Source organism: Erinaceus europaeus, chromosome 1 (genome assembly GCF_950295315.1).
Source record: "Erinaceus europaeus chromosome 1, mEriEur2.1, whole genome shotgun sequence".
Classification (NCBI taxonomy): Eukaryota; Metazoa; Chordata; class Mammalia; order Eulipotyphla; family Erinaceidae; genus Erinaceus; species Erinaceus europaeus.
This window is the reverse complement of record NC_080162.1, coordinates 205,103,884-205,130,328: the sequence shown is the minus strand read 5'-3', so window position 1 is coordinate 205,130,328 and position 26,445 is coordinate 205,103,884. Positions and strand designations below refer to the sequence as shown.

Sequence of the window (26,445 nt, the reverse complement as noted above, 5' to 3'; positions counted from 1 at the left end):
GGGGCGCCCGGCCCCGCCCTACCTCCTCCAGCAGCGTGACCGTGTTCCTGCAGTTGTGCAGCCGCGTGGTGAAGCTGGACGTGGTGGGCGAGTTGTAGTCCTCGGTGGTCTCGGCGATGAACTCGGAGACGCTGATCTGGTCCGGCATCCTGCCGCGGGGGGCGAGACACAAGCGGGGCGCGGGGTGAGTCTGGGCGCATGCACCCGCGGGCAGCTCGCCCGGGCGGCGGCGGCGGCGGCGGAGAAAGCGCGCGGGCGGGCGCGGGGGGGACGCGCGGGCGGGCGGGCGGCGCGGGCGCCCTTCAAACTCCGAGCGGCGCGCGGGGCTGGGGGCTGTCGGGCACCCGCCTCCCTCTGCTCATGACGGCAGCGGCGGCGGGGAAGGGGAGGCGGAGAGCTGCGGGAGCTCGGGGCAGCTCGGGAGCAGCCCACGGTGCCTCAGAGACGCCGTGACAAGCGGCGGCGAGGACACGGACCGACTGAGCTCACACTCCCGCGGGCGGGCGGGCGGGCGGGCGGTCGGCGCTCTCGCCGGTCACGGGGACAAACAAGGAAGTGCTCTGCGCACGCGCCGCCGCCCGCGCCCCTTCTAAGCCCCGCCCCCAATGCCGCTCAGACCGCGCCCAGCCGAGGGACAGGCCCCGCCCCTCTCGGTCTCGCGGCCCCGCCCACGACCACGCCCCCACCACCTCCAGGCCGTGCCCCGCCCAGTCACAGGCCACGCCGCCCAGGGCCACGCCCCGTCGTGCTCTAGACCCCGCCCGTAGCCCCGCGCCCCGCCCCCCGCCCCGGGCCCCGTTCCGCGGTGGCCGCCCTGCGGGGACCCCGGGGCTGGCTCGCTCGCCCGCCGCGCAGCTGGTTCTCCGCGCTCCGGAAGCCGCCCCGCGTTCGCAGGGCCACCCCCGGAGCGGTTCCTTCAGCAAGCTCGTTAACGCGAGCATTTTGGAAGCCAGGGCTCCCAAACAAAGTTATGCGTGTTCTCTTTTAGTCCCGTGTGGGTGCAGAAAGGAGGCTGGCAAGAGCCAGCTCCTGCAGCGAGGGCCCTGGGCCCAGCAACCCCGGCGGCTTCTTGGAGGCGGCGGGGGGTGCCCGGGTCCCCCTCGGCCCCCTTTGTTGGGCACTCATGGCCTCTGGAGGGAGAAGTGCTTGTCATCTGCTCAGATGGCTAAAAAGGTCGGTCCCTCTGCCCCCATCCCCGCCCCCACCCCCACCCCCACCCCAGGCCAGGGTCTAATCTTCATTTGCACTTTTTCTGTTTCTTTTTTTATGGGGGGGGGGGGTATCCTGGAGTTAGGAGGGTCAGAGCGTGTAAAAGGCATTGCCTGAGGTGCAAATGGTGTCTAAGGCTAAGCAATCAATCGCCAAATTGGGGGGTGGAGGTGGAGGAGACATACCAACAGATTGCTCATTTCTTGGCCCTAGCAGATGGCTTTTTTTTTAATTAGCACAATCTACTTTGTACAAAGAATCCATTTAATTTCTCACCATGGACTGCAGATGAAATTGATCAAAGAAAGAGAGAAAAGTCAAGCCCTTGAGGAAGCAATGTATGATCAGCTCCATAATTGAAGCCAAAAGGAGTCAGCTTGTAACTAGTCTCCCAAATGCCCCCCCACCCCCGCAACACACACACCTTTTAGGGCAGGACTGGTCTGTGCCCCCCCCCCCCCCCCCCCGGGCTGTGTTCTGCCCATCTTCTATACAGAGCTCAGCATCAGTAACCCCAGACCACCAGGACTGCTCCTAGGCAGCGACTCTGTGTTTACATTGGGCCTAACACTGAGAAGGTACTTGAGAAGTTGCCTATTGAAAATGCATCCTATAGTCAGCGCTATTTGCTAAGGGCTTACAGTAGGCCTGGGGGGAAGGTTTGGTAATGGCAGTGCCAGTTCTCCTGAGCACGGGTCTTCCCATAGCGAAATAACCAACAAATTGATCATAGAAAAGGAAGTGAGAAAGGGATGAAGTGGCCTACAGGCAAAAGAATCTTCAGACAAGGCCTGAAGAGAGAGAGAGAGAGAGAGAGAGACAGAGGCTGAGTTCAGTAGGTACCCTGTTGGTATGGGACCTGGGCCTTCAGATGGCTCATATGAAAAGATAAGGCTGCCAACCCCCAGGAGGCTGTCTGTGAGTTCAGTGATAATGAGCGAGCTAGTGCCTGGTGCACAGGAAAGTCTATGAAAGTTCAAGGTGCTCTCTGTATCTATGTTGGCTGGCTCTGTGTCTCCAGCAGATCGCTGAGCAATGCCAGGCACACAGGGCTTTCAGCTAACTAAAGGACTACTTGGTAAGCTAACTAAAGGACTACTCGGTAAGTTAACTAAAGGACTACTTGGTAAGGCAGTACACATGAATAAAGACAATTCCTTGGCAAGCGGAAGTCAAAGTTGAGAAACCAGCTGAGAGGCATTCTAGAAATAAATAGATAAATAAATAAATAAACAAATAGTGGGATAAGTTACAGCTTCATGTTTCTGCAAAAGATGCTTTTGCCTGAGGCTCCGAGGTCCCAGGTTCAATCTCAGCACCAACAGCCACAGCAGAGCAGTGCTCTGATGAGGGAGTGAGGGAGTGAGTGAGTATACCCCTCTCTCTATCTATATCTCCCTCGTTAAAACAACACAAATAAAATATTTGGGGCCAGGTGGTGGTGCATTTGACTGAGGGCACTCATGACACTGCACTAGGGTCCCCAGTCCCTACCTGCAGGGAGAAAGCTTGGCACTGGTGAAGCGGATCCGCAGGTGTCTCTCTCTTTCTTTCTCACCTCCCCTTTCCTGTCACTTTCTGTCTGTCTCTATTCAATCAATAAAAAAAGAAAACAAAGATAATAAAAAAATAAAAATACAAAGAAAGTTAAATTTAAAAAAACAGGTAAATAAATAGACTCCCACGTATCCTCACTGGCACTTTAGAAGTCTCGTTTGGACTGAGGCTTAGCTTCTAGGGAGAGGGCAGTGTGGCAGAGGCAGGCAGCTGAACGCCTGTCCCTGGAGGTCCCTTGCTTATGGTCAGTGGGTAGCAAGACATGGGCTTCTGGAAAAGGGGCCGCAGAAGAACAGTGTTATCCCACACACGAGCTAGGCCACCCTGCATCTGGACAGCAAAGATGGTCTCTACTAGTTTGCTACATTTCCGGCCCCACAGTAACTCCATGCTACTCACACCATAGCGCAAATGTGTGCTAACGGCTGCCACTTAGGCATCCCAGCTTCTCTCTATGCTGGAAATCAGTTTGGACTTTGATTTGACATTTACTCCATTCTCCTCTATTCAGACTTACCTACCATCGCTTCCACTGGGTCAAACCCTGTAGGTGCACTCATTCTCATGTGCAAGGACCCAGGTTCAAGCCCCTGCTTCCCACCTGCATGGAAACTTCACAAAGCAGTAAAGAAATTCTGCAGGTGTCCCCCCTTCTCTCGCCCTCTCGATTTCTTTCTTTCTTGTTAAAAAATTATTGTTTAATTATTATCGGATAGAGGCAGAAACTGAGAGGAGAGGGGGAGGTAGAGAGGGAGAAATATATGGAGACACCTGTTAGCTTCACTTCATCATTTGTGAAGCTTTCCCCATGCAGGTGGGGACCAGGGGTTTTCGAACCAGTGTCCTTGCACATTGCAACATGTGTGCTCAACCAGATGTGCCGCCACCTGGCCCTTCTCCCTCTCAATTTCTGTCTTTAAAGCAAAACAAAACAAAACAAAACAAAACACACCTTCTCTCCTAGTGACTGGTGACTGGTGCTGCTGCCTTAGTCCTTGGTTCCATCGTCTGTAAAAGCTGATGGGTGTGTCCGTGTGAGTGTAACCACTCAGCTCTCTCCCAGCTGCGGCCGAGTCCCTGTTCACTGTGAGCAGCACAGATACAGCGAGAAGCTCACTGCAGCAAGCTGATCTGACTGTGAAGGGCAAAAAAAGCCGGGGATCTCTCCTGACCGTGTTCACGGGTGAGCCCAGAACCGCTGCCATCAATTGTTGTTTGTTTCATTTGTGGATTATGTCATAGATCTGCACCTCCTCCCCATCCCCTCCAGCCAAAGAAACAGAACCTTGAACAAAGGGTATTGTGCTGAGAGGTAAGTGTATACCTCCTCTCACTGGTCCGAGATTAGAACTTCAAAGGTTCACACCTCTCCTCACCCTTTCCGAGTTCATGGGCCATAATCCTCTTTAAATTTGAAACCATGCCCCAGTGCAAACCATCTGGACCGTTCATTTTCTCAAATACCCTAAAAACTGAAAAAAGCCCATAGTCTCATGTAGGCAAAACTTAAAGGCTGGATTTCTTTGTGCAAAGTAGACTTCATCTTTTCTGGGCACCCGCCCCCCTTGTACGTGTGCATGCCTCGCTTTGTAACCAGCTTGCCTCCTCTGTGCTGCCATGATCATACTCCCCATCAAAGGCCACTCAGCGCTCTCCTACCGCTGCGGCTCTGTGCTCAAAGGAGGCAGTAAGAGCAGGGATGACTTACTCCTGTGAACCCGTGGCACTCTGACTCCGATATCACCAGAGAATTGGCTAGGTTTTTATGCAGTCAGTTTTTGGCTTGACTCTTCCCTACCTGCCTTGCAAGCAAAGGAGTACATCTGCAAGCCAGGTGACGATGTGCCAGACGGGACAGCATGAGGGTGAGGGGTTGGTGTGGCTCTTTGGTGCTCGGATCGACAGTTCTGTCCCAAATGGATGGGATACCTTTGGGTTCCTCGCTTTTTATTTTTTTCAGTTGTTCTTAAGTTTGTTTGTTTGGTTTTTTTTTTGTGCAGACTTGTTTCCAGGCACTTTATGCTCTTACCCCCTTTTTATTTTACTTTACTACTTTATTTAGTTTTTTAAAAAATATTTATTTATTTATTATTGGATAGAGACACAAATTAAGAGGGGAGGGAGGAGATAGAAAGGGAAAGAGGTGGTCTGGGAGGCGGCACAGTGATAAAGCTTTGGACTCTCAAGCATAAGGTCCTGAGTTCGATCCCTGGCAACACATGTGCCAGAGTGATGTCTGGTTCTTTCTCTCTCCTCCTAGCTTCCTCATTAATAAATAAGTAAAATCTTTAAAAAAGAAAGAAAGAAAGGGAAAGAGACCGAGAGACACCTGTAGCCCAGCTTCACCACTCCTGAAGCTTTCCCCCTACAAGTAGGGAACAGGGGCATGAACTGCGGTCCTTGTGCACTGTAATGTAATGTGAGCACTTAACCAGATGCGCCACCGCTTGGCCCGGGGTTCCTTCTTATTAAACTATTTGTTCTACTTTATATCTTACTGCATTTCAGTCACCAAATTGCAGATGCTACCAAGATGCCAACCTGATCTCTCTGGGCAAACAACCTCATCAGTGTGTCCTGGAACCTCACCTCCCCAGAGCCCTGCCCCACTAGGGAGAGAGACAGGCTGGGGGTATGGACCCACCTGCCAACACCCATGTCCAGCGGAGAAGCAATTACAGAAGACAGAAAGACAGACCTCCCACCTTCTGTACCCCATAATTTTGGTCCGTACTCCCAGAAGGATAAAGAGGGAAGTTTCCAATGGAAGGGATGGGACACAGAACTCTGATGGGAACTATATAGAACTCTACCCTTCTTATCCTACAATCTTGTTACTCGCTAAGAAATCACTAATAAAAAAGAATGCAGCACCCATTAAAAATTCCTGATGCCTTGATGTAACGGGGGGGGGGGGGGGGGGGGCGGGAAGAGGGAAGTGCCCTGTGCCGAACAGCCCTGGGCCTGACTCTCCACACTGTCGCTTATTAGTCTTATATCCTCATGTGCAAAATTAGGGTAGCATCAAGCTACACTGCAGGTTCATAAGCAAAAGGAAATGAAAAGTCGTGGATCAAGTGGTTGACGCCTAGTGAATAATCAACCGATGTTAGCTTCCTCTGAACTGGCTTTTTTTTTAATGTGAAATATGACTATAAATAAACTTCTTTTCATTCCAGACTCTATCTCTAAATTAGTCACGTCGTGGAGGGGAGAAGGAAGGCAGGGAAGAGGAAGAATGCATGGTGATTCTCAAGTCTGGGCTTTGAGAAGAGTCTTCAGAGGCCTCTTTTATCCTCCTCAGTGTCCGTGGTGAGGTCAGCTCCGTGAGTGATGGTTTTAGACTCTGGAAGCATACAGACTCTGGAGTCCAGCAGGGTGATTGCTCATCAGGGTCAGAAGTCAACTGGAACAGTAAAATCAGAGCCTGGTTTTCGTGCAGTGCAGCAGAGGCTATTCTGGGGGGCTGCGTGATGGCACGTGGGGTTGTGCACGGTGTGGACCCAGGTTCAAACCCCCGCTCCCTACCTGCAGCTGGGGGTGGGCACTTCATGTGCAGTGAAGCAGGTCTGCAGGTATCTGTCTCTCTTTCCCTCTCTTACTCCCCCCCCTCAATTTCTCTGTTCTATTGAATAATATAAAAAAGGAAGAAGCAAAGAAAGAAAGGAAGAAAGAAAGGAAAGGGAGAAAGAAAAGAAAAAGGAAAAAGAAGAAGGCCTCTGGGAGCCATGGCTTCCTAGTGCTAGCACCAAGCCCCAGTGAGAACCCTGGAAGCTAAAAAAAAAAATAAATAAAGTGTGTGTGTGTGTGGGGGGGTATTCTGAGCAGGAGCAGGGTGACTTGTGGAGAATAGAACAAGGCATTTCTTTTTTTTTTTTTTTGTAGGAGCATGAGTTACAGGCTGACTTGCTTCATAAAAAGGGAGACTGGGGCTCCAACAGTGATTAGATTTTATTAAAATCAATCCCTTCTCTTGATTTTCAGGCTTTAAAATGGGGGCAGTGACAGTAAAGATCAACGCTCTTGAGGACTCAGCTAAGGCACACCAAGTACTGAGTAGGGTCTAGGATGCCGTAACTAGGCAATACTTTGCAGATATTATTGTGGGAATACTGGTAATCACATCTGGAGCTATAAATTCTGACATTCCTAAAGGAAAAAAAACAAAAAAGCATTCACTGAGAACAGCTTACAGACCAGACGCTCCACTAAGTGTGGAACTGAGGACGCGCCCTTCTTTAAACCTCTTGACAACTTTCTTTTTTAATTAATTTAATTTTTAAAAATTATATTTCTTTGTTGGATAGAAACAGAAATCGAGGGGGGGGGGAGACAAGGAAAGGGAAGAAGAGACACCTGCAGCCCTGCTTGACCACTCGCAAAGCGTTCCCCCTACAGGTGGGGACTGGGGGCTTGAATCTTGGTCCTTGTGCACTGTAACGTGTGCTCAACCAGGTGCGCCACTACCCGGCCCCAACAACTCTCTAATTATCTTAAACTTAAAAGATAACGGCAGAGGCTGTGTGGATAGGGCTGTGGTATACCGCTCTCTGATATTCTCTCCTGAGCCAGGCCCTGGACTGGCTTGTTCCATGTACACTAAACTCATTCACGTACCAGCCCTGAGGTGGGAGTACAGTAAGTGCCCACTTAAGTTGTGATGAGTTCTTAGAAGCTATGATTGATTGATTGATTGATTGATTGATTGATTTTATTTTTTTTAAACCAGAGCACTACTTACTCAGCTCTGGCTTATGGTCGGGGTGTGGGGTAATTGAACCTGGGACTTCGGAGCCTCAGGCATGAGATTCTCTTTGCATAACCATTATGCTGTCTACCCTGGCCCAAAGCTACAGTTTAAAATGAAGGATTGTGTAACCAAAGCAGCTCCTTATATAACCTTGTATCTTTCCTCCTCATCATAATTACAAAACAACGTCAGACTTTACTAGAGGACAAGCAATAAAGAAAACAGACACAATGAAACCATGGCACAAGGTAATGTCGCTGAGCCCAGCTCACCACCTCCCATGCTTCTTCCATGGCTACCCAATCAGTCTCCTCACTGTACATCATCTAGCACTGCTCTGTTAGATTAGTTCCCTCCAAGCCAGGCTACTTTGTTATTTCCTGATTTCACCCAATAACTTATGAATTCATGATCGAAATGAGGTGGTCAGGAAGAAGAAGGGGGGAAAAGTGTAGCAAGAAACAAAAGCAAAAGTGACTGTATTTCACTCCATGTGTTTACTCCTAGGTTTACATTGTTGTATCTTATGTTAAAAGGTGCCCGTTCATATGCCACGTATGAATGTTTCTCAAATGTACTCATGCGATTTCATGGAAGAAGAAACCATATTCGGGGGCTAGGTGGTGGCGCACCTGGTTGAGCGCACAAGTTACAGCATGCAAGGAACCAGGTATGAGCTTCTGGCCCCCGCCTGCAGGGAGGAAAGCTTTACAAGTGGTGAAGCAGGGCTACAGGTGTCTCTCTGTCTCCCTCTCTGTCTCCCCCCTCCCCTCTCTATTTCTGGCTATCTCAATCCAATAAATAAGATAATTTAAAAATATTTTTTAAAAACCAAAAGAAAGCATATTCTAGTTTCAAATGTACTTAATGAAAATCCTCTAGCAAAGCCACTAGTGTGTACTCCCTAGAGAAAAAGTAGCTCGGGCTTTGTTTGAAGATAAAAACCACTGGTCAACCACATGCAGAAAAATGAAGCTAGAACACCATCTAGCACCACGCACCAAAACTAACTCAAAGTGGATCAAAGGTCTAGATATTAGACCTGAAACTACAAAATACATAGAAGAACATATTGGTGACATATTTCAGGACCTCAACATTAAAGACATATTTGGAGACTCCACCCCATGGGCAAGGAAAACAAACAAAAATGAATAAATGGGACTACATCAAATTATAAAGCTCTTAAAATATCAAAAGAAAATTCTATAAGGATAAACAGGAAACCCAGCGAATGGGAAAAGTTATTTGCACACTACACTACAGAGAAGCTGTTAATATCAAACATCTATAAAGAACAACTATAGCTCAAAATAAATAAATAAATAAATAAAAAGTGGGCAGAAGATGTGAATAGAAGGTTCTCTGAAGAGGAGACCCACATGGCCCACAGACATATGCGGAAATGCTCCAGTTCACTGTCATCAGAGAAATGCAAATTAGAACCACATTTCGACTCCACCTCACGCCTGTGAGAATGGGCTCCATCAGTAAAACAAGAGAAGTGCTGGAGAGGATGTGGAGAGAGAGGAACTCTACCGCACTGCTGGTGGGAGTGCTACCTGGTGCAGCCACCATGGAGAACAGTATGGAGAATCCTTAAAGAAACCCACGTGGAGATGCCACAGGACCCAGCAGCTCTTCACTGCTGGGCATATACCCCAAAGATGCAGTAAGACTGACTCAGAGGGATATCTGCACCCCCGTGTTCATAGCGACTTAATTCACAACAGCAGAAACCTGGAGACAACCAAATGGCCCTTCACCAGATGACTGGATAAATAAGTTATGGGACACATACTGAAAACAGAGTGTTAGGCAGCAATAAAAAGGGGTGACACTGTGTCCTTTGGGATAAGTAGACAGAAGAGGAGAAGATGATGCTCAGAGAAGCCAGAAAGGGGTGGTAGTGCAGCAGGTTAAGTGCACATGGTGCAAAGCTCAAGGACTGGCATAAGGATCCCGGCTTAAAACCCCGGCTCCCCACCTGTGAGGGGGTCGCTTCACAAGTGGTGAAGTAGGTCTGCAGGTGTCTATCTTTTTCTTTTCCTCTCTGTTTTCCCCTCCTCTCTCGACTTCTCTGTCTTATCCGGCAACCACAACAGTAATAACAACAATAACAACAAGGGCAACAAAATGGGGGGGTGGGGAATGGCCTTCAGGAGCAGTGGATTCATAGTGCAGGCACCAAGCCCCAGCAATAACCCCAGAGGCAAAAATAAATAAATAAATAGTAAAATAAAATTTATTTCCTGTAGGAAAAAAATGAGAATAAAAAGCTACTTTGTTCTACCATCTTGTTCCTTCTAACAGAGGTAGAAAGAGAAGCATGAGTCAGAGAGGCCCAGGAGGTGGTGTTAATCATGAGGTCCTCAGTTCAATCTCCAACATAGCATGTACCAGAGTGAGTCTCAGGTATTCTCTCTCTCTCTCTCCCTTTCTGTCTTCATTAATAATAAATCAGCCCAAAAAGAAAAAGAAAAGGAAATAATAAATAAGCCTAATTAGAAAAAATTATTTACTTACAGAATATAAATTCTGGGCAATAAAGATTCTTTAGGTATGACAGTCTTTTTGTATAACCATTATGCTATCTCCCTCTCACTTTTTCCATCCCCAGTCTACAATACGGTCGTAATGGCTAAAACTCCAGCATCCATTGGGGTCATAGGGCAGCATGGTAGGATGGTAAGCCAAAGGAATGCCACGAGTTCCTAGTAACCATGGAGGCCCTGGACTCCCTCCAGACTTCTTTGTGTGTGGGGGGGAAATAACCCCAAAACAACAATTGCTAATAGTATTTGGATTTTTGTTTATCTGCAGTTGAAATCTAATCCTGACTGATATACGGGGCCTCTCTGGACATGCTGAACCAACTGAAAATGTGGCAAAAACAATTAACCACAAAAGTGATCAAATCAGAAGTATTCTCCCAGAGTCCTATTGTCCAACCAGTGCGATTTAAAATTCTGTACTCAGGGCTTTAGAGGTTTCATTGATTTTTCCTAAAAAGTAGCCAAGGCCTATCTGGTGGAAGTAAGAGAATTATTAAAGACTCACTTAAAAATTTTTATTTATTTATTTATTTATTTATTTTTATTGTGCAGAGACCATCAGAAATCAAGAGTGAAGGGGAGAGAGAGACAGAGACACACCGGCAACACTGCTTCACCACTTGTGAAGCTTTCTCCCTGCAAGTGGGTGGGGACTGGGGGCTCAAACCTGGGTCCTCGTGCATTGTAACATGTGCACTCAACCAGGTGCGCCACCACCTAGCCCCAAGACTCATTCTTTTTTATTAGTGATTTAATATTGACTTACAAAATTTTGAGATAGCAGGGATATAATTTCACACTATGTCCACCCCCAGAGTTCTGTGTCCCCATTCCCTCCACTGGAAACTGCAGTGGTTCTCCCAAGGTCACAGATACGGGCTGACTATTACTTCTACAACTACCTATATTTGTATATATTTGCCCTTTTTTTTTTCCCCTGTGGTCCTGTCCTCTCTTCCTCTCTGAGTCACATCTACACCTATTGCTACTTCTGAATGTCCTTCCTTTTTTCCTCTTCTGTTTCGGGTTTTGATGGAATTGGAGTTCAGAACCCTCTGGTCATCTTCCCCTAACATTTCTCCCCTCTCTGGGGGTATGGACCGAAATGGAAAAGACTCATTCTTAATTTTAAAAATATGGACATTACGTGTTTTAAGTACTTGAATTTCATCTCAGGAATTACTTCAAAGACAGAGTCATAGTAACTAAGGAAATGGCTCAGCAAAAATCCTCAGCGTTTACATGGTTTTAAATCCCAGTGCTACATATGTGCTGATCTCCTGCTTCCTCTCACTCATGAAGCAGATCCTTTCTTAAAAGTGAAAATAAAAAAGTATAATCACAGAGATGCTATCAAGCTCTGACAGAAAGGATTTTTAGAGAAGCGAGTTTATTTACGTAACCTTTGCACAATACGATTAAGAAAGAAGAGACAGGACAGATTCCAAACAGGAAGTAAGATGATAAAAGCTCGAAGCTCTTTAAAACTACTGTTTTGCCCCAACATCCCAGTGCACTCATTTTAAACTCCACAAGAGTTTTTCCTGGCAAAACGACAAATGGTAGTGACCCTTTAGAGCTGCTATACCACCAGTTCTGTTGCTTGCTTGGTTGTTCATGTAAGACAGATATGGTATTCAGAAGTTAACATACTACTTATTTAAAAAGTAGCAGGTTGGCATGGTGCTTTTGAGTCAGAAATGGGTTTTCTTTGGTTATTCATTAGAAGTCCTTAAAATCTAAACCATAATGACTGAAGTAAAGATGAAACATTAGAAAGTAAAGATTTACCCAGGTTTTTTTTTTCTGCCTATTTAAATATATGATTCTTAGCCTGTATCTGTGATCAGTTTCCAATGGAGAGGTTGAGGACACAGAACTCTGGTGGTGGGAACAGTGTAGAATTATACCCCTATTATCTTACAATTTTGTAAATCGCTAATAAAAATACAAATAAATAAATAAATATATGATTCTTTTTCTTAATATTCCTGACTTTGTATATTTTATGGTCATCTAGAGTTGGCACATAAATATTCTCTTCTTTTATTCTCTTTATTTATTTATTGGATAGAGACAGCCAGAAATTGAGAGGGAAGGGGGTGATAGAGAGGAAGAGAGACAGAGAGACCCCTGCAGCCCTGCTTCACCACTCGCAAAGCTTTCCCCCTGCAGGTGGGAACTGGGGGCTCGAACCCGGGTCCTTGCACATTGTAATATGTGCACTCAACCAGGTGCGCCACCACCTGGCCCCAAATATTCTCTTTGAGGCTAAGAAATTCTAGCTTCCTGCTTTGTATTTCAGGCAGTGCATCTGTGCATGTGTGTGTACGTGAGAAGAGAGTGAATTCAGCTCAAACCTTTTCACAGTACTTTAAGATCTCAGGTGGAATTTTATCTTCATTTCCCTTTAGAAGTACACATATATGCGTGTGAATGGACAAACACACACACACAGACACACACATACACATATTCCCATCTCATCTCTTCTAGAACTGGGGAATGAGGAAGTAACCACACAGACTGCAGGATGCCAGTACCTCAATCATACACCAAAACTCATGCCTTTTAATCACAAGAGTACTTTTACCTCTGGCTTTTAGGCCTAGAGCAAACACAACAGAACATTTATTCTGGGAATAAAAGTGAGAAGGAATTACCAAAAAAGGGAAAATATCAACCAAAGGAAAAAAAAACTATAAAATCATTAACACCACCACCACCACCAATAACAAGAAACTCTAAATAGATGCCATCTTCTACCAAGAGGCAACCTATTCTGTTAAACATGTGCCAGCTTCAATAACATTCAAACAATGACTTGATATTCTATCAAATGAAAATCAAAATGACAAACCTTTTTAATCTAGAGAAGGCTTTAAGCACAATTGTATATTCTGGGCACCATGCCAGACTGGAATATTTTGGAAGGGTTTCCCATCAGACCTCTAAAAGCAGTGCATAATAAAAAATACTTTATGCTCCAAGGCCTTGCAGAAATTGTAAATCTCTCAAGGAAAACAGCCATGCCCAAGCTAAGCACTAAGTTTACAAGTCAAAAGATCAGAGATTAAACCCAAGCGCCGTGATCTGCAAGCTATCTGACACTGGGCAAAGGACTCAGTTTGGTTAGAGTAGATTCTTTTTCTTCTCTCTGATAGGGATAATGACTGAGGTTATTCTGAATATTAAATAAGCTAATAAAATGACAGTACACTTCAACCTATCAATCATCGTGTCATCCAATACTCTGTGTATAAATCCTCATTATTTTCTGTGAGAGTATGATCACAATTATTCTTTTTTTTCTAATTTTTTAAAATACTTATTTATTTTCCCTTCTGTTGCCTTTGTTTTTTTATTGTAGTTATTGTTATTGATGTTGTTGTTGGACAGGACGGAGAGAAATGGAGAGAGGAGGGGAAGACAGAGAGGAGGAGAGAAAGACAGATGCCTGCAGACCTGCTTCACCGCCTGTGAAGCGACGCTCCTGCAGGTGGGGAGCCGGAGGCTCGAAGCGGGATCCTTACGCTGGTCCTTGTGCTTTGCGCCACGTGCACTTAAGCCGCTGCGCTACCGCCCGGCTCCCCACAATTATTATTTTCACTGATGGTACCAACTGAAGTCACAGAACAAGATGAGCCCCAATTTCACTTGTAGGCACACCCCCAAGAGGCATATATACGTATTCACCCAAGACACACAAGAGTCTAGTCAATGAAACAGGACACGCACAGTGACACATATGGGCCGCACAAGCTCAGGAAGAGATCGTGGGATTCAAAGTAAGGACTCTAAGGGCTGTGGCACACCCAGCTGCACTTCCACAGGGCTTCCTCTCTCAGTGTCAGGCCCTGCGTTCTCTGCATAATCTATCTACATATGTTGGCATTTAAATGTCCCTGTGCAAACATCTTCATGTCACCCTCAGCGCAACCCAGGAACCACCACTGAGCATGGAGCTTAAGAAACCCACCCACCACAAGGTTAGCTACTGAGCTTCTTGTCTGTATCCATGCACTTGAATCCGGTTTTGATCACAACTCAAGGCAAGCACACCGAAGCGACATGGATTTACTAGGGGCTTGGCATGAATCTGACTGGAACAAAAGTTATAAAGCCAGGTAGGTCTTCCTACAGCTGGTTCTGAGACTGCAAAGGGTGGAGTCACGTCACCACTTACTGTATCATCCTCTTTAGTAGGCCTCAAAATCTTTTTTAGAGGCTGGCTTTCCCTGGTGGGCAGTCAGGGGCTGGCAGGTGGGGAAAGGCCAATGTCAGGGGTGCGTTATGGGTCGTGATGTATGTCCAGATTCAAAGCTCTCAACCACTGCATTCTATAGGCCTCAAATGTCCCTGGGTGATATTCTTCCTCCCTGGTAAATATGCTGTTGGTCTTTCACTGTTGAAGGAGCCGTGAAAAGGGAGGCTGTTGCGGACTGGCTGAGAAGAGATACCTCAGCAGCTTCTCCTTGAGGCTGGGGTGGGAGTGGGTGCATAGAGGAAGAAGGGGAAAAGCAATGCCAAGCAAAAAACAACAAAAGGAAGGGAAGAAGGGAGGGGAGAGAGAGAGAGAGAGAGAGAGAAAGGAGGGTCTTCTCAAGTTACATTGGAGAGGATTTTTTTTTTCTGCCTCCAGAGTTATCCCCGGGGCTGGATGCAGGCACTGTGAATCCACTGGTCCTAGCAGCCATTGTTACCATTTTATTGGATGGGACAGAGAGAAATTGAGAGAGGAGGGGGCGATAGAGAGGGAGGGAGAACTACAGATGTGCTTTGCTGCTTCTGTCCTCCTTGCAGATGGGGAGCTGGGGCTTGAGCCCAGATCCTTAAGTAGGTCCTTGAGTTTAGTACTATGTGCACTTAACCAGGTGTGCCACCACTGACCCCCATTAGAGAGGATTATGAAAGGTGGAGTAAAAAGAGGAGGCAAGGGGTAGCCCAAAAGGTAGTTTGCATGCATGTGGTTGTGAGTTCAACCCCCAGCATCACATATACTAAAGTAATACTTTTGTTCTCTCTCTCTCTCTCTTTTTTTCCTGAATGAATAAACAAGTCTTTAAGAAAAAAAATAAGGGGGGGATGTGCCTGGGCAGTGATGCACATGGTTAAGTGCACATGTTAACCACTGCAAGGATCCATATTCAAGCCCCCATTCCTCACCTGCAGGTGGAAGCTTCGTGAGTGGTAAAACAAGTATTGTATGTATCTCTGTCTTCCTTCTGTATCCTCCCCTCCCCTCTTAATTTCTCTCTGTTCTATCAAGTAAAGGGGGTAGAAACAAAAAAGGAAAAAAAAAAAAAAGGCCACCGGCAACAGTTGATTCCTCATGCAGACACCAAGCCCCAGTGACAACCCTGGTAACAAAAAATTAACAAATAAGAAGAACAGGTAAGCAGGGGTCAGTTAGTGGTGCACCTGGTTAAGTACACATGTTACAATGTCAGTCTCTCTCTCTGCTGAGAGGTTGAGCAAGGAGAGACAGTAGTACCCCAAAGGTGTTCCTCGTCCTATCAGACTCCCTGCCTCACAAAGCACCCCACATTCCTGACATTATGGCCATTAGAGAAAAAGAAAGGGGGAGATGTTGGGCCTTAAAGCCAGCCCCCCTGCTTTGCTTACATAATCATTGTTTTGCCTGAAAGATCCCCACCACGTTATCCCCTCAGGGTATTGCTAATTCAGTTAAAACCATCACAATAATTGCTAAGGACACTTCCACCTTCCCAGCATGCCTTTTGCCTCTTCCAACCCCTTTCTTAGCCAATCCCGTTCCGATGTGCCACTTCTGTCTTTACCCTATAAATCCCGCTGCTGTTCCAGTTTCGCTTTTTCTCTTCTGCGTCCTGACCCAGAGAAGACCTAGAGAAGGGCTGGTGGGCATAGTGGGAGGTGGCCACTTTGCTAGCTCCACATGGCCTAAACCGCTGTGCCCGTACCCAACCCTGGGGCATCCTCGTGAATAAAGCATTACGTTCCCGCTCCGCCACGAGTTCCTGATCTCTTTTCTCTCCCCCGTGATGCAACCTGACATTACAATGGGCAAGGATCCGGGTTTGAGCTCCTGGTCCCCACCTGTAGGGGGAAATCTTCATGAGTGGTGAAGCAGAGCTGTACGTGTCCCTGTCTCTCTCCCTCTCTACCTCCCCTTTCCCTCTAGATTTTTGGCTGTCTCTATACAATCAATCAGTTAATAATTTTTTTAAAATAGGTAAGTAATAAGTTTTTGTTTGTTTGTTTGTTTTTTGCTACTGTAGCTAAAAATAAATAAAGGAAGAAACGTTTATGGTGCACCATTCCAGCCCTAACATTCCTCACCGCTTTGCTGTAGTCATAACTTCATTTATTCTTACACAGTCAGAAAATGTGTAATGATGTAAGAGGGGTCAGCTTCACAGGTGAGAAGAATGAGGCACAGAGAAGTTGAAGTACTGGCCCCAGGCCCTGGCAAACAGGTCTGTGTGACTCCACAGCTAGTACTGCTTCTCAGTACCAGCTGTCTAAATCTGCAACCTTGTAGAGGAACCTAAAAAAACATACAAATGAGGGAGCCAGGCAGGGGCCCACCGAGCGGCACACCGGGTTAAGAGCACATAATATAAAGTCCAAGGATCCTGGTTTGAACCCCCAGCTTCCTACCTACAGGAAGGTCGCTTTACAAGTGGTGAAGCAGGTCTGCAGGTGTCTCTTTCTCTTCCCCTCTCTATTTCCCTTCCTCTCTCAATTTCTCTCCTATTTTATAGAAAAAAAAATTGGGGGACCAGCAGATCCTGGTTTGAGCCCCTGGCTTCCCACCTGCAGGGGAGTCCCTTCACCGGCAGTGAAGCAGTTCTGCAGGTGTCTGTCTGTCTCTCCCCCTCTCTGTCTTCCCTCTTCTCTTCATTTCTCTCTGTCCTATCTGACAACAATAATAACTACAACAATAAAACAGCAAGGGAAACAAAAGGGAATAAATAAATTTAAAATAAAAAGGTTTTTAAAAAAAATCGGAAAAAATGGCCTTCAGGAGCAGTGGATTCATAATGCTGGTACCAAGTCCCAGCAATAACTCTGGAGGCAGGAAAAAAAAAAAAAGAAAGAAAGAAAGAAATGTACAAATGAGTAAAATTTTTATTTTACTCATTTAACACACCTGGTTAAATGCACAAGGATCCAGGTTCAAGCCCCTGATCCCCACCTGCGGGGGAAAGTTCTGTGAGTGGTGAAGCTGGTCATCAGGTGTCTACTTCTTCCTTTCTCTGCCTTATCCTCTTGATTTCTGGCTTTCTTGATCCAACAAATAAATATAATGAAAAAATAAAAATAAATAAAACTACCACTTTAGCAAAAGAGAGAGAGAGAGAAATTTCTATCTCATCCAATCCTTGAAGGTGATGAAGGTTGAGGAAATAATCTACCCTTGGCCTCTTTCAGAGAGAAAAACATTCAGTTACACAAACAGACTGATTGACAAATATAAATATATGCATACCTATTCATACCCATATGTATATGTATTTGTAATTCAAGTTTTCTCTGGAGCTTTTTAAGACAGGAAATGTGTGCCCCAGATGCAGTGTTCTAGCAGTTCAGATTTCATGTCAATTCTCTCTGAACTTTCTTCCAGTGATTTCCATTTGTGAGACCAGAGGAGGCTTCCTGGACATGGGGTGGAGACATGGGGCTCCACCCTGGGTGTCCACACCCCCCAGGAGCCACACAGCTTGGTCTCTCAAAGTGGACTCTGCACTGAGCTATCGCCCCCTCCCTTATCAGCAAAAGCTGACGGACAAGGACCAATGATCTCGGTGACTGTGCTGTGTGCAGACAGTGTGAGATCAGCATGGCATCTATTTGCTTCTTAAGTTAAAAAAAAAAAAAAAAAAACCTTGTTTCCACGTCCACATTCAAGTCCAAACACAGCAAGTGGTGTGAAATGTACTGAGAGTCACTGGAAAAAAAGAACTGTACCATCTTCTTCATCCTCACCACAGAAACTCAGAAATAATATGAACAGACAGACATACCCATCCACAGTAAGAACTAAGACGGACAGAAGACAGATACGCTCACAGATAATCTAGACGAGTAAAGACGCACACAGAAAAATAAAAGGAACAGGCACACATACACACTCCAAAGTCATGTAAGACCGATACCCGTTTATTCACTGGGCACGCACAGATTACTCTGGCTTCTGGCTTCTGTGCACTGCAGCAGGTGCAGCTGGAGCATGGTCAGATGGAGCCCTGGAGGAGCTTACAGTCTGCCTCCTGCTTCCCAGAGGCGGTCTCGCCTCCCACCCCTTTGGGCATTCAGTGGGGCCTGGAATGCCCCTCCACCTTCTTACAGGTCCCCTGCCCCTCACCAACATTTCTCCAGGGAGTTCTTTATTAACCCTGCTCCAGTTATCCGGTTTGACTGTTTCCTGCTGGGGCCTGAACTGATTAAGGGAGGCAGGGTAAACAGACAACTGCAGGGGGCCAGGTGGTGGTGCACCTGCTTAAGCACACACACACCACAGTGCACAAGGACCCAGGTTCAAGCCTCTGGTTCCCACCTGCTGAGGGGAAGCTTCATAGGTGGTGAAGTAGAGCTGCAGGTGTCTTTCTGTCTCTCCTCCTCTCAATCTCTCCCTGTCTCTATCCAATAATTAATTAATATAATTTTAAAATAAGACAAGTGCAGTATGATACAGAATCAAAGAGAATGTTGTTTCCCAGTAGAATGCTGGGGGTGGGGGTGGCACTTGGCTGGATATACAGGCTCTCCACAGTTTATTATCTGATGATGATGTCTCTCTCTGTCTCCCTCTCTCTTCCCCGGGTTATCACTGGGGCTCAGTGCCAGCACTACGAATCTACTGTTCCTGGCGGTCATTTTTTCCATTTTATTGGATAGGACAGAGAGAAATTGAGAGAGGAGGAGGAGACAGATAGGGAGAGGGGGGGGGGGCAGGCAGGAGTGCACTGCGTTAAAGTGTACATAGTAAAAAGTGCAAGGACCGGCATAAGGATTCTGGTTCTAGCTCCCAACTCTTCACCTGCAGGGGGTCGCTTTACAATTGGTGAAGCAGGTCTGTAGGTGTCTTTCTTTCTCTCCCCCTTCTCTCTCAATTTCTCTCTATCCTGTCCAATAAGAAAAAATGGAAAAAATGGCCTCCAAGAGCAGTGGATTTGTAGTGCTGGCACCAATCCCCTGAAGTAACCCTGGAGGCGAGAGGGAAAGGGAGAGGGAGAGGGAGAGGGAGAGGGAGAGGGAGAGGCAGAGGGAGAGGCAGAGGGAGAGGCAGAGGGAGAGGCAGAGGGAGAGAGAGGAGGAAGAGGAAGAGGGAAAGATGAGAGGGAGAGGGAGAGGGAGAGAGAGGAGGGAAAGGGAGAGGGAGAGAGAGTGTGCTACTCTGCCACTTGTGAAGCAGCCCCACTGTGGGTGGGGGAGCCAGGGGCTCAAACCCGGTTCCTCGCACTTAGTACTATGTGCACTTAACTGGGGCACCCCCACCCGGCCCCTTCTTGACGATCTCTTCACTGCTGTTTCCACCTCTGAAAGAGGGGTTTGACACTAAGGCTTACTCTGCAGGGCAGATGCTGCAAGTGGGGTGCTCACCAGTGCAGGCAAGTCCTAGCAGGGGTTCCCCTAACTTACTGCGCAATCTCTCCTGGTGCCCCGTGAAGAGGGGCTGAGTGGCTAACGCAAGCTGAGGAGAACCACAACACACAGGGGACGCAGAAAGGCCGCAGGGCAGCCCAGAAGGGAGTCCAGGAGCCTTGTGGGGGAAGGCTCACTGAGCTGCCTCATGGAGCAGGAGCTGGCCTATGAAGACGGCTGTCCGCAGAGATAGCAGTTCAGACAACCGCATCAGATGTGAGATTGTGCAAAGGGCCTGGAGCCAGGAGAGTAAAGGCTGCACACTGAGCGTGGTAAGGGCTGAGGCCAGAGTCGTAGGCAGGAGACTCCGGAAAAGGTCGTTAATGGCAATCATGAGCTCCTCAGATGGTAGTGGACACAGATGGGCTTGGGGCTGAGGGAGCTCAGGGCACCTGCAATACTGGCCTTGGCCCAGGCTCCACAGAAGCAGAGCACGTGCTCGGCCTGCCTGGTGAATAAACAGACACACACCTGCAGTCGATACACCTTCTTACACATGTCATGACAACATGCAATGCCCAGTCATGGGTCTTCCTGAGGGCTCCCTCATCCGACACTCTCATGGTCCAGTATGGTGCAGTGGAAAAGGTATTTCATCTTGAGGGTATTGTTTGCATGTTCGTGAGATCACTCACAGGCTGGGAGATTATGTAGCTTAAGCCAGACAGAACTCCGGGGAAGGAACTGCAATCTAAAGGTAGAGTTCGATCACCAATCAACCAGGCCTCTGTGATAAAACTACCACAGAAACCTGTAAGCTACTAGTGAAAAGAGAGGACAGAACTGTGGAGAGTAAGTGAACAGGGTCAGGGCTGCACACGGTTGCCCCATTCCTGCTGCTCCTGTGCTTGTAGGCTTTGCTCTGGAAGGAAGTGTGAGGAATCATAGTCCAGAAGGTGCTAAAATCTGAAGTTCTTGGGCTCCTGCCTGCTTGGCCCTAAATCCAGCTTGTAGCTTTCTCTCCTCTGCCTGTGTAAAATTCTCTCTCTCTCTCTCTCTCTCTCTCTCCCTTCCTCTCTCTCTCTCTCTCTCCCTCCCTCTTGCCTCCAGTATTACTGCTGGGGCTTGGTGTCTGCTCTATGAATCTACTGCTTCTGGTGGCCATTTATTCCATTTTATTGGACAGGACAGACAGAAATTGAGAGGGGAGGGAAACCTTTTTTCTGCCAAGGGCCATTAGATTGATGATATCGTTGGCATGCCATACAAAATTACCAAGTTAAAATGAGCACTTAATGTTGCTATGAAAGAACCTCCCCTTTCTGTGTGTGTGTGTGTGTGTATGTGTGTTTATTTTAGTCTCACCTGTAGTTGTCTTGGCAGGACCAGAACGAATTATTTTACAGGCCTTACATGGCCCTCAGGCTGGATGTCCCTCATCCCCTCCCCTGCTTTATAAGAAGTGCTTTGCTGAGTCTGCATTCTAGCCCATAGTTGAAGAAGGAGTGCAGGAGAACCTCTGACTTCACAGCCTGTCCATCACAAGTAACCTTGGAACTTGTGGCCAACACCTGGAGTGGGGAAAGTCTTTCAGACTGAGGGCCTAATCTGAGTGAGGGTTGTTACCAAGTCCAGGCAGTTGCTGTCGGAACTGAAGCGGACTATTGGACACCATTTGGTGTAAGAGAATTCAAAAATTGTGTGAGGGCAGAGACTGTATCGGGGTACACCCGGTTAAGTGCATATAACACTAAGCGTAAGGATCCAGGTTCGAGTCCCCAGCTCCCATGTGCAGAGAGGAGGCTTCACAAGCTGTGAAGCAGATCTGCAGGCGTTTCTCTTTCTTTCTTTCTTTCTTTCTTTCTTTCTTTCTTTCTTTCTTTCTTTCTTTCTTTCTTTCTTTCTTTCTTCCTGTCTCCCCTTCCTCTCTGAATTTCTCTTTCTCCTATCCAATAAAATGGAAAAAAATGGCCACCAGGAGTAGTGGATTCGTGTGCCGACACTGAGCCCCAGTGACAACCCTGGAGGGAAAAAATAAGGAAGAAGGTTTATTGGAAAAAAAAAAAAAAGTGACTACACCTATAAGCACGGCTTCATGGAAAGCACTGGACACTGGCCTTCCCTTCCAGCTGTGAGGCACACTGGGCATGACGGCCAGAGTGACACAGGAAGAAAGCTCATCTGGGCAGCTCTGACTTCACTGACTCAGAGGCTGATTCACGGTTCCTCAGGGTGTAGCAGCCCCGAAGTGCTAGGGACCAAAGACCGCACCCTAAGCCTGGCAGAGTGAGTGTTCTTGTTCCTCGTCCTCTGGTTCAAAGGTCCAGAGGCCAGAGAAGGCTGGCCAGGAAGCCCCGAATATGGTTATTACCAATACCTTACCCGACCCCCGGGGCCTGTCAGCCTGGATGGTCTACAGACATAACCCCTCCCCTTCTACAGAATGCTACTCCTTACGCACCCCAGGCTGCATCTAGCATCCTCAAAAGAGTCTGAGATGAGATCTGAGAAGACAATCCTAAAGAGATGAATGGAGAAGGAAGACAGGGGATGGGGCGTAGCCACTGCAGGTGACCAGGGCAGGCAGACAGTGCCAGCAGCAGCAGCACACCAGACCTTCACGCCTGAGTTCTGGAGGTCTCAGGTACTGTCCCAGGCTCTGCCAGATGCCAGAGCCAAGCAGTGCTCTGGTGTGTCCATGTGTCCCTCTTTCTCTCTCTCCCTATTTCTTATTAAGGGCCCCTTGGAACATACCTCAGACAGACTTTCTAGCTTCTTCCTACCCAATGGCCCCTAATTTCACCTGCTCTATTCCTACCTTTGAGTTCCTGTTTATTAAACAAATTGTCCTGCTTTATATTGTACTGCCTTTCAGGCACAGCAGTTCTTCCAAGGTTGTAGATGTAGTCTATTATTTCTGCAACTCTCTGTCTATATTTGTTTATATTTGCCCATTTCCCCCTATGGTGCCATCTTCTCTTCCTTTCCAAGTCACACCAAGTGAAGAGATCGTCAAGAAGGGGCCGGGTGGGGGTGCCCCAGTTAAGTGCACATAGTACTAAGTGCGAGGAACCGGGTTTGAGCCCCTGGCTCCCCCACCCACAGTGGGGCTGCTTCACAAGTGGCAGAGTAGCACACTCTCTCTCCCTCTCCCTCTCCCTCCTCTCTCTCCCTTTCCCTTTCATCTTTCCCTCTGCCTCTCCCTCCTCTCTCTCCCTCTGCCTCTGCCTCTCCCTCTCCCTCTCCCTCTGCCTCTCCCTCTGCCTCTCCCTCTGCCTCTCCCTCTCCCTCTCCCTCTCCCTCTCTCTCTCCCTCTGCCTCTCCCTCTCCCTCTCCCTCTCCCTCTCCCTCTCCCTCTCCCTCTCCCTCTCCCTCTCCCTCTCCCTTTCCCTCTCGCCTCCAGGGTTACTTCAGGGGATTGGTGCCAGCACTACAAATCCACTGCTCTTGGAGGCCATTTTTTCCATTTTTTCTTATTGGACAGGATAGAGAGAAATTGAGAGAGAAGGGGGAGAGAAAGAAAGACACCTACAGACCTGCTTCACCAATTGTAAAGCGACCCCCCTGCAGGTGAAGAGTTGGGAGCTAGAACCGGAATCCTTATGCCGGTCCTTGCACTTTTTACTATGTACACTTTAACGCAGTGCACTCCTGCCTGCCCCCCCCCCTTCTCCCTATCTGTCTTCTCCTCCTCTCTCAATTTCTCTCTGTCCTATCCAATAAAATGGAAAAAATGACCGCCAGGAACAGTGGATTCGTAGTGCTGGCACTGAGCCCCAGTGATAACCCGGGGAAGAGAGAGGGAGACAGAGAGAGACATCATCATCAGATAATAAACTGTGGAGAGCCTGTATATCCAGCCAAGTGCCACCCCCACCCCCAGCATTCTACTGGGAAACAACATTCTCTTTGATTCTGTATCATACTGCACTTGTCTTATTTTAAAATTATATTAATTAATTATTGGATAGAGACAGGGAGAGATTGAGAGGAGGAAAGACAGAAAGACACCCTGCAGCTCTACTTCACCACCTATGAAGCTTCCCCTCAGCAGGTGGGAACCAGAGGCTTGAGCCTGGGTCCTTGTGCACTGTGGTGTGTGTGTGCTTAAGCAGGTGCGCCACCACCTGGCCCCCTGCAGTTGTCTGTTTACCCTGCCTCCCTTCAAGGAGATTGGATGAGATAGAAATTTCTCTCTCTCTCTCTTTTGCTAAAGTGGTGGTTTTATTTATTTTTATTTTTTCATTATATTTATTTGTTGGATCAACAAAGTCAGAAATCAAGAGGATAAGGCAGAGAAAGGAAGAAGTAGACACCTGATGACCAGTTTCACCACTCATCAACAGAAGTTGAGAAAGAAGAACAGAAAGGGAAACTCAAAGCAGGATCTGACTAAATTTGTAGTAGGGCACCAAAGGAAAAACCCTGGGTGGAGAGTGAGGGTGGATGTTCAGCTTCATGGGGGGGGGGGGGGATGGGATGGGACACTGTCTTCTGGTGGTGGGAATGGTGTTTATGTACACCCCTATTAATCTGTAGTCATATAAATCACTGTTTAATTAATGAGAGGGGGGAAACTAATTGTATGTCTCAAACTTTTTAAAGCACAGACTGAGTCTTTGATATGTTGACTATTAAAAGCTTAGTCCAGGGAGGACAAAAGCAATCAGTGGCACAGCTATATACAAATAATGTCAAAGGACAGAAATTATGGTGATGGTGTGTATGATACAGCAAATCCTAACAAAGGGATTTTTCAAAGTTAACCCAACTGCCAAACAATGTGATTATAGCAATAACTATCTATTGTCTTCTTAAACCCTAAGACAGCAAGAACCTTCTGCTTCCTCTATAGAACCTATATTTCCCCCAGTCCTGGAAACCTCTGGGGTGGGGCTCACTTTCCTGCATGCTTCTCTTAAGTCATAACAAATGATATTGCATCCGCGGATCCTAACCTAATCAATGCAAGAGTACCACCTCAGCATGCCTCACTTCAGACTGTGTCCAGAGACGTCAGGCATGGAATGCCAACCCTTCACCCTCATTACTCAGGTGAGACCTTTCCTTTCATAGGATTCTCTAATTCCATTCCAGGAGGTTCACTTCCTAACAAAGTCCCAAAACCTAGATCTAGACCAGGTACCATGAGAGAGAGCATATGTTCACATGTATCCATAAATTAGGGCAAAATATATACCTGGAAGCAAAAGTACACATTAGTCTACAATGAGTCAGTATGAAGTTCATAATGAAATAGTGTCCACTTAGACTTAGATACCCTCCTCACTGACTTCCTATGTGGTTTTGCTTCTCCAGCCTCAGTACCCCATCCAAGTTGCCCTTAGGAAAGCCACCACTCCTGGTTGTCAGTCCCTCCACCGTTCCTAGACTGCTGACACTTTCTCCTCCTCCCCACCTCTCAGGCTGACATGGGTCTGTCCACTCGGAGAACTTGGCCACTTGTGCACCATGGCTGGAACACAGGACCCAAGTTAGATCTGTGCGCACCGATTTGGCTAGAAGTGGCTCTCTATCGACCGGGGTTGTTAAGATGGTCAGCTGTAGGCACAAATGCTTTCGCAAGACACGACACAGAGAGAAGTCTAGAAGAAAACCAGCTGAGGGAAGCTCAGAGTTGAGAGATGAGAGGATCTGGAGTGAGAAGACTCAGTGGTGAAGCAGAAAGAAAACGTAGGAGAGTTAAGCGCAGGTGGCGCAAAGCGCCAAGGACCGGCATAAGGATCCCGGTTCGAGCCCCCGGTTCCCCACCTGCAGGGAAGTCGCTTCACAAGCAGTGAAGCAGGTCTGCAGGTGTCTGTCTTTCTCTCCCCCTCTATCTTCCCCTCCTCTCTCCATTTCTCTCTGTCCTATCCAACAACGACATTAATAACAACAACAATAAAACAACAAGGGCAACAAAAATGAACAAATAAAAATTAACAAAAAATTAAAAAAAAAAAAAGTAAGAGAGCAATACTTTGAACGCCGTCATTCCTACAGTCCTACAGTCTGATCTCAATTCCTTCACCGCCTAGGCCAATCTGGTTTGGGTTTCTAATGCCCCAAGTGAAAATCATGCTGGCACACACAGGCAACACGCTCTCTCGTGAACTCACCTATTGCTAAGAGCCCAGGCCTGCCCATAGTCCACACCCAGGCCAGAGGAGGACTTTAGAAAGCACACAAGCACTCAGGCCTGGGTCACCACCCTCACCAAAGACCCGAGTGCAGACTCACACAGAGGAGCACAGAGCCGCGTAGATGCCGAATGAGCGTGGACACTCACTGGTGGCTCCTGTCCTTACCACACTCACTGAATCTGGAAAACTCCTGGCAACTGTTCCCCCCCCCCCCCCCCCCCCCCGCTGGGAAAGCTGCAAGATGCAGACTCAACCTCCTGTAGCTTGGGAATCTAACAATTACCTCAGTGCTAATGACAGGCAGCAGGTGAAGAGACCACTGCAGCCAGTCCTGTTAATGACCTGCTTGCAGCTGCTTTAGAAACCTCCTATTTTCAGTGTTTGGGGCTCAGCCCAAAAAAAAAAAAAAAAAAAAAAAGCCACCAGTGCAGTTGAACTCAACAAGCACGTTCTCCACTCTGAAAGTCCTGTCATGGCGAATGAGGTGACCGGCTCTCTGGGAAGCCAACACCATTGTCTGGGAGCATCAAGCCTTGTGCTAGAGGGGAAGCCCTGGAAGGAGCCGCTGGCATCACAGCGCCCCACACAACACACCCCACACCCCAGTCCGTTGACTTACTTTTATTCTTACGGAGAAAACAGTTCATTAAACAAGTCGATA

At 47.4% G+C, this 26,445-nt stretch overlaps 1 protein-coding gene across 4 annotated transcripts in view; it reads right to left on the bottom strand.

Annotated features, from left to right (window-relative positions):
* ASAP1 (ArfGAP with SH3 domain, ankyrin repeat and PH domain 1) overlaps positions 1 to 26,445 on the bottom strand; it is a 422,920-nt gene that overhangs the window by 318,870 nt on the left and 77,605 nt on the right. For 3 of the 4 annotated variants that reach the window (XM_060201453.1, XM_060201446.1, XM_060201440.1), the window contains one exon: positions 23 to 149. The exons of the other annotated variant lie outside the window; for it this stretch is intronic. In XM_060201453.1, coding sequence (XP_060057436.1) covers positions 23 to 149 — 127 coding nt within the window. The remainder of the gene's footprint in view (positions 1 to 22; positions 150 to 26,445) is intronic. 4 annotated transcript variants of the gene reach the window in all.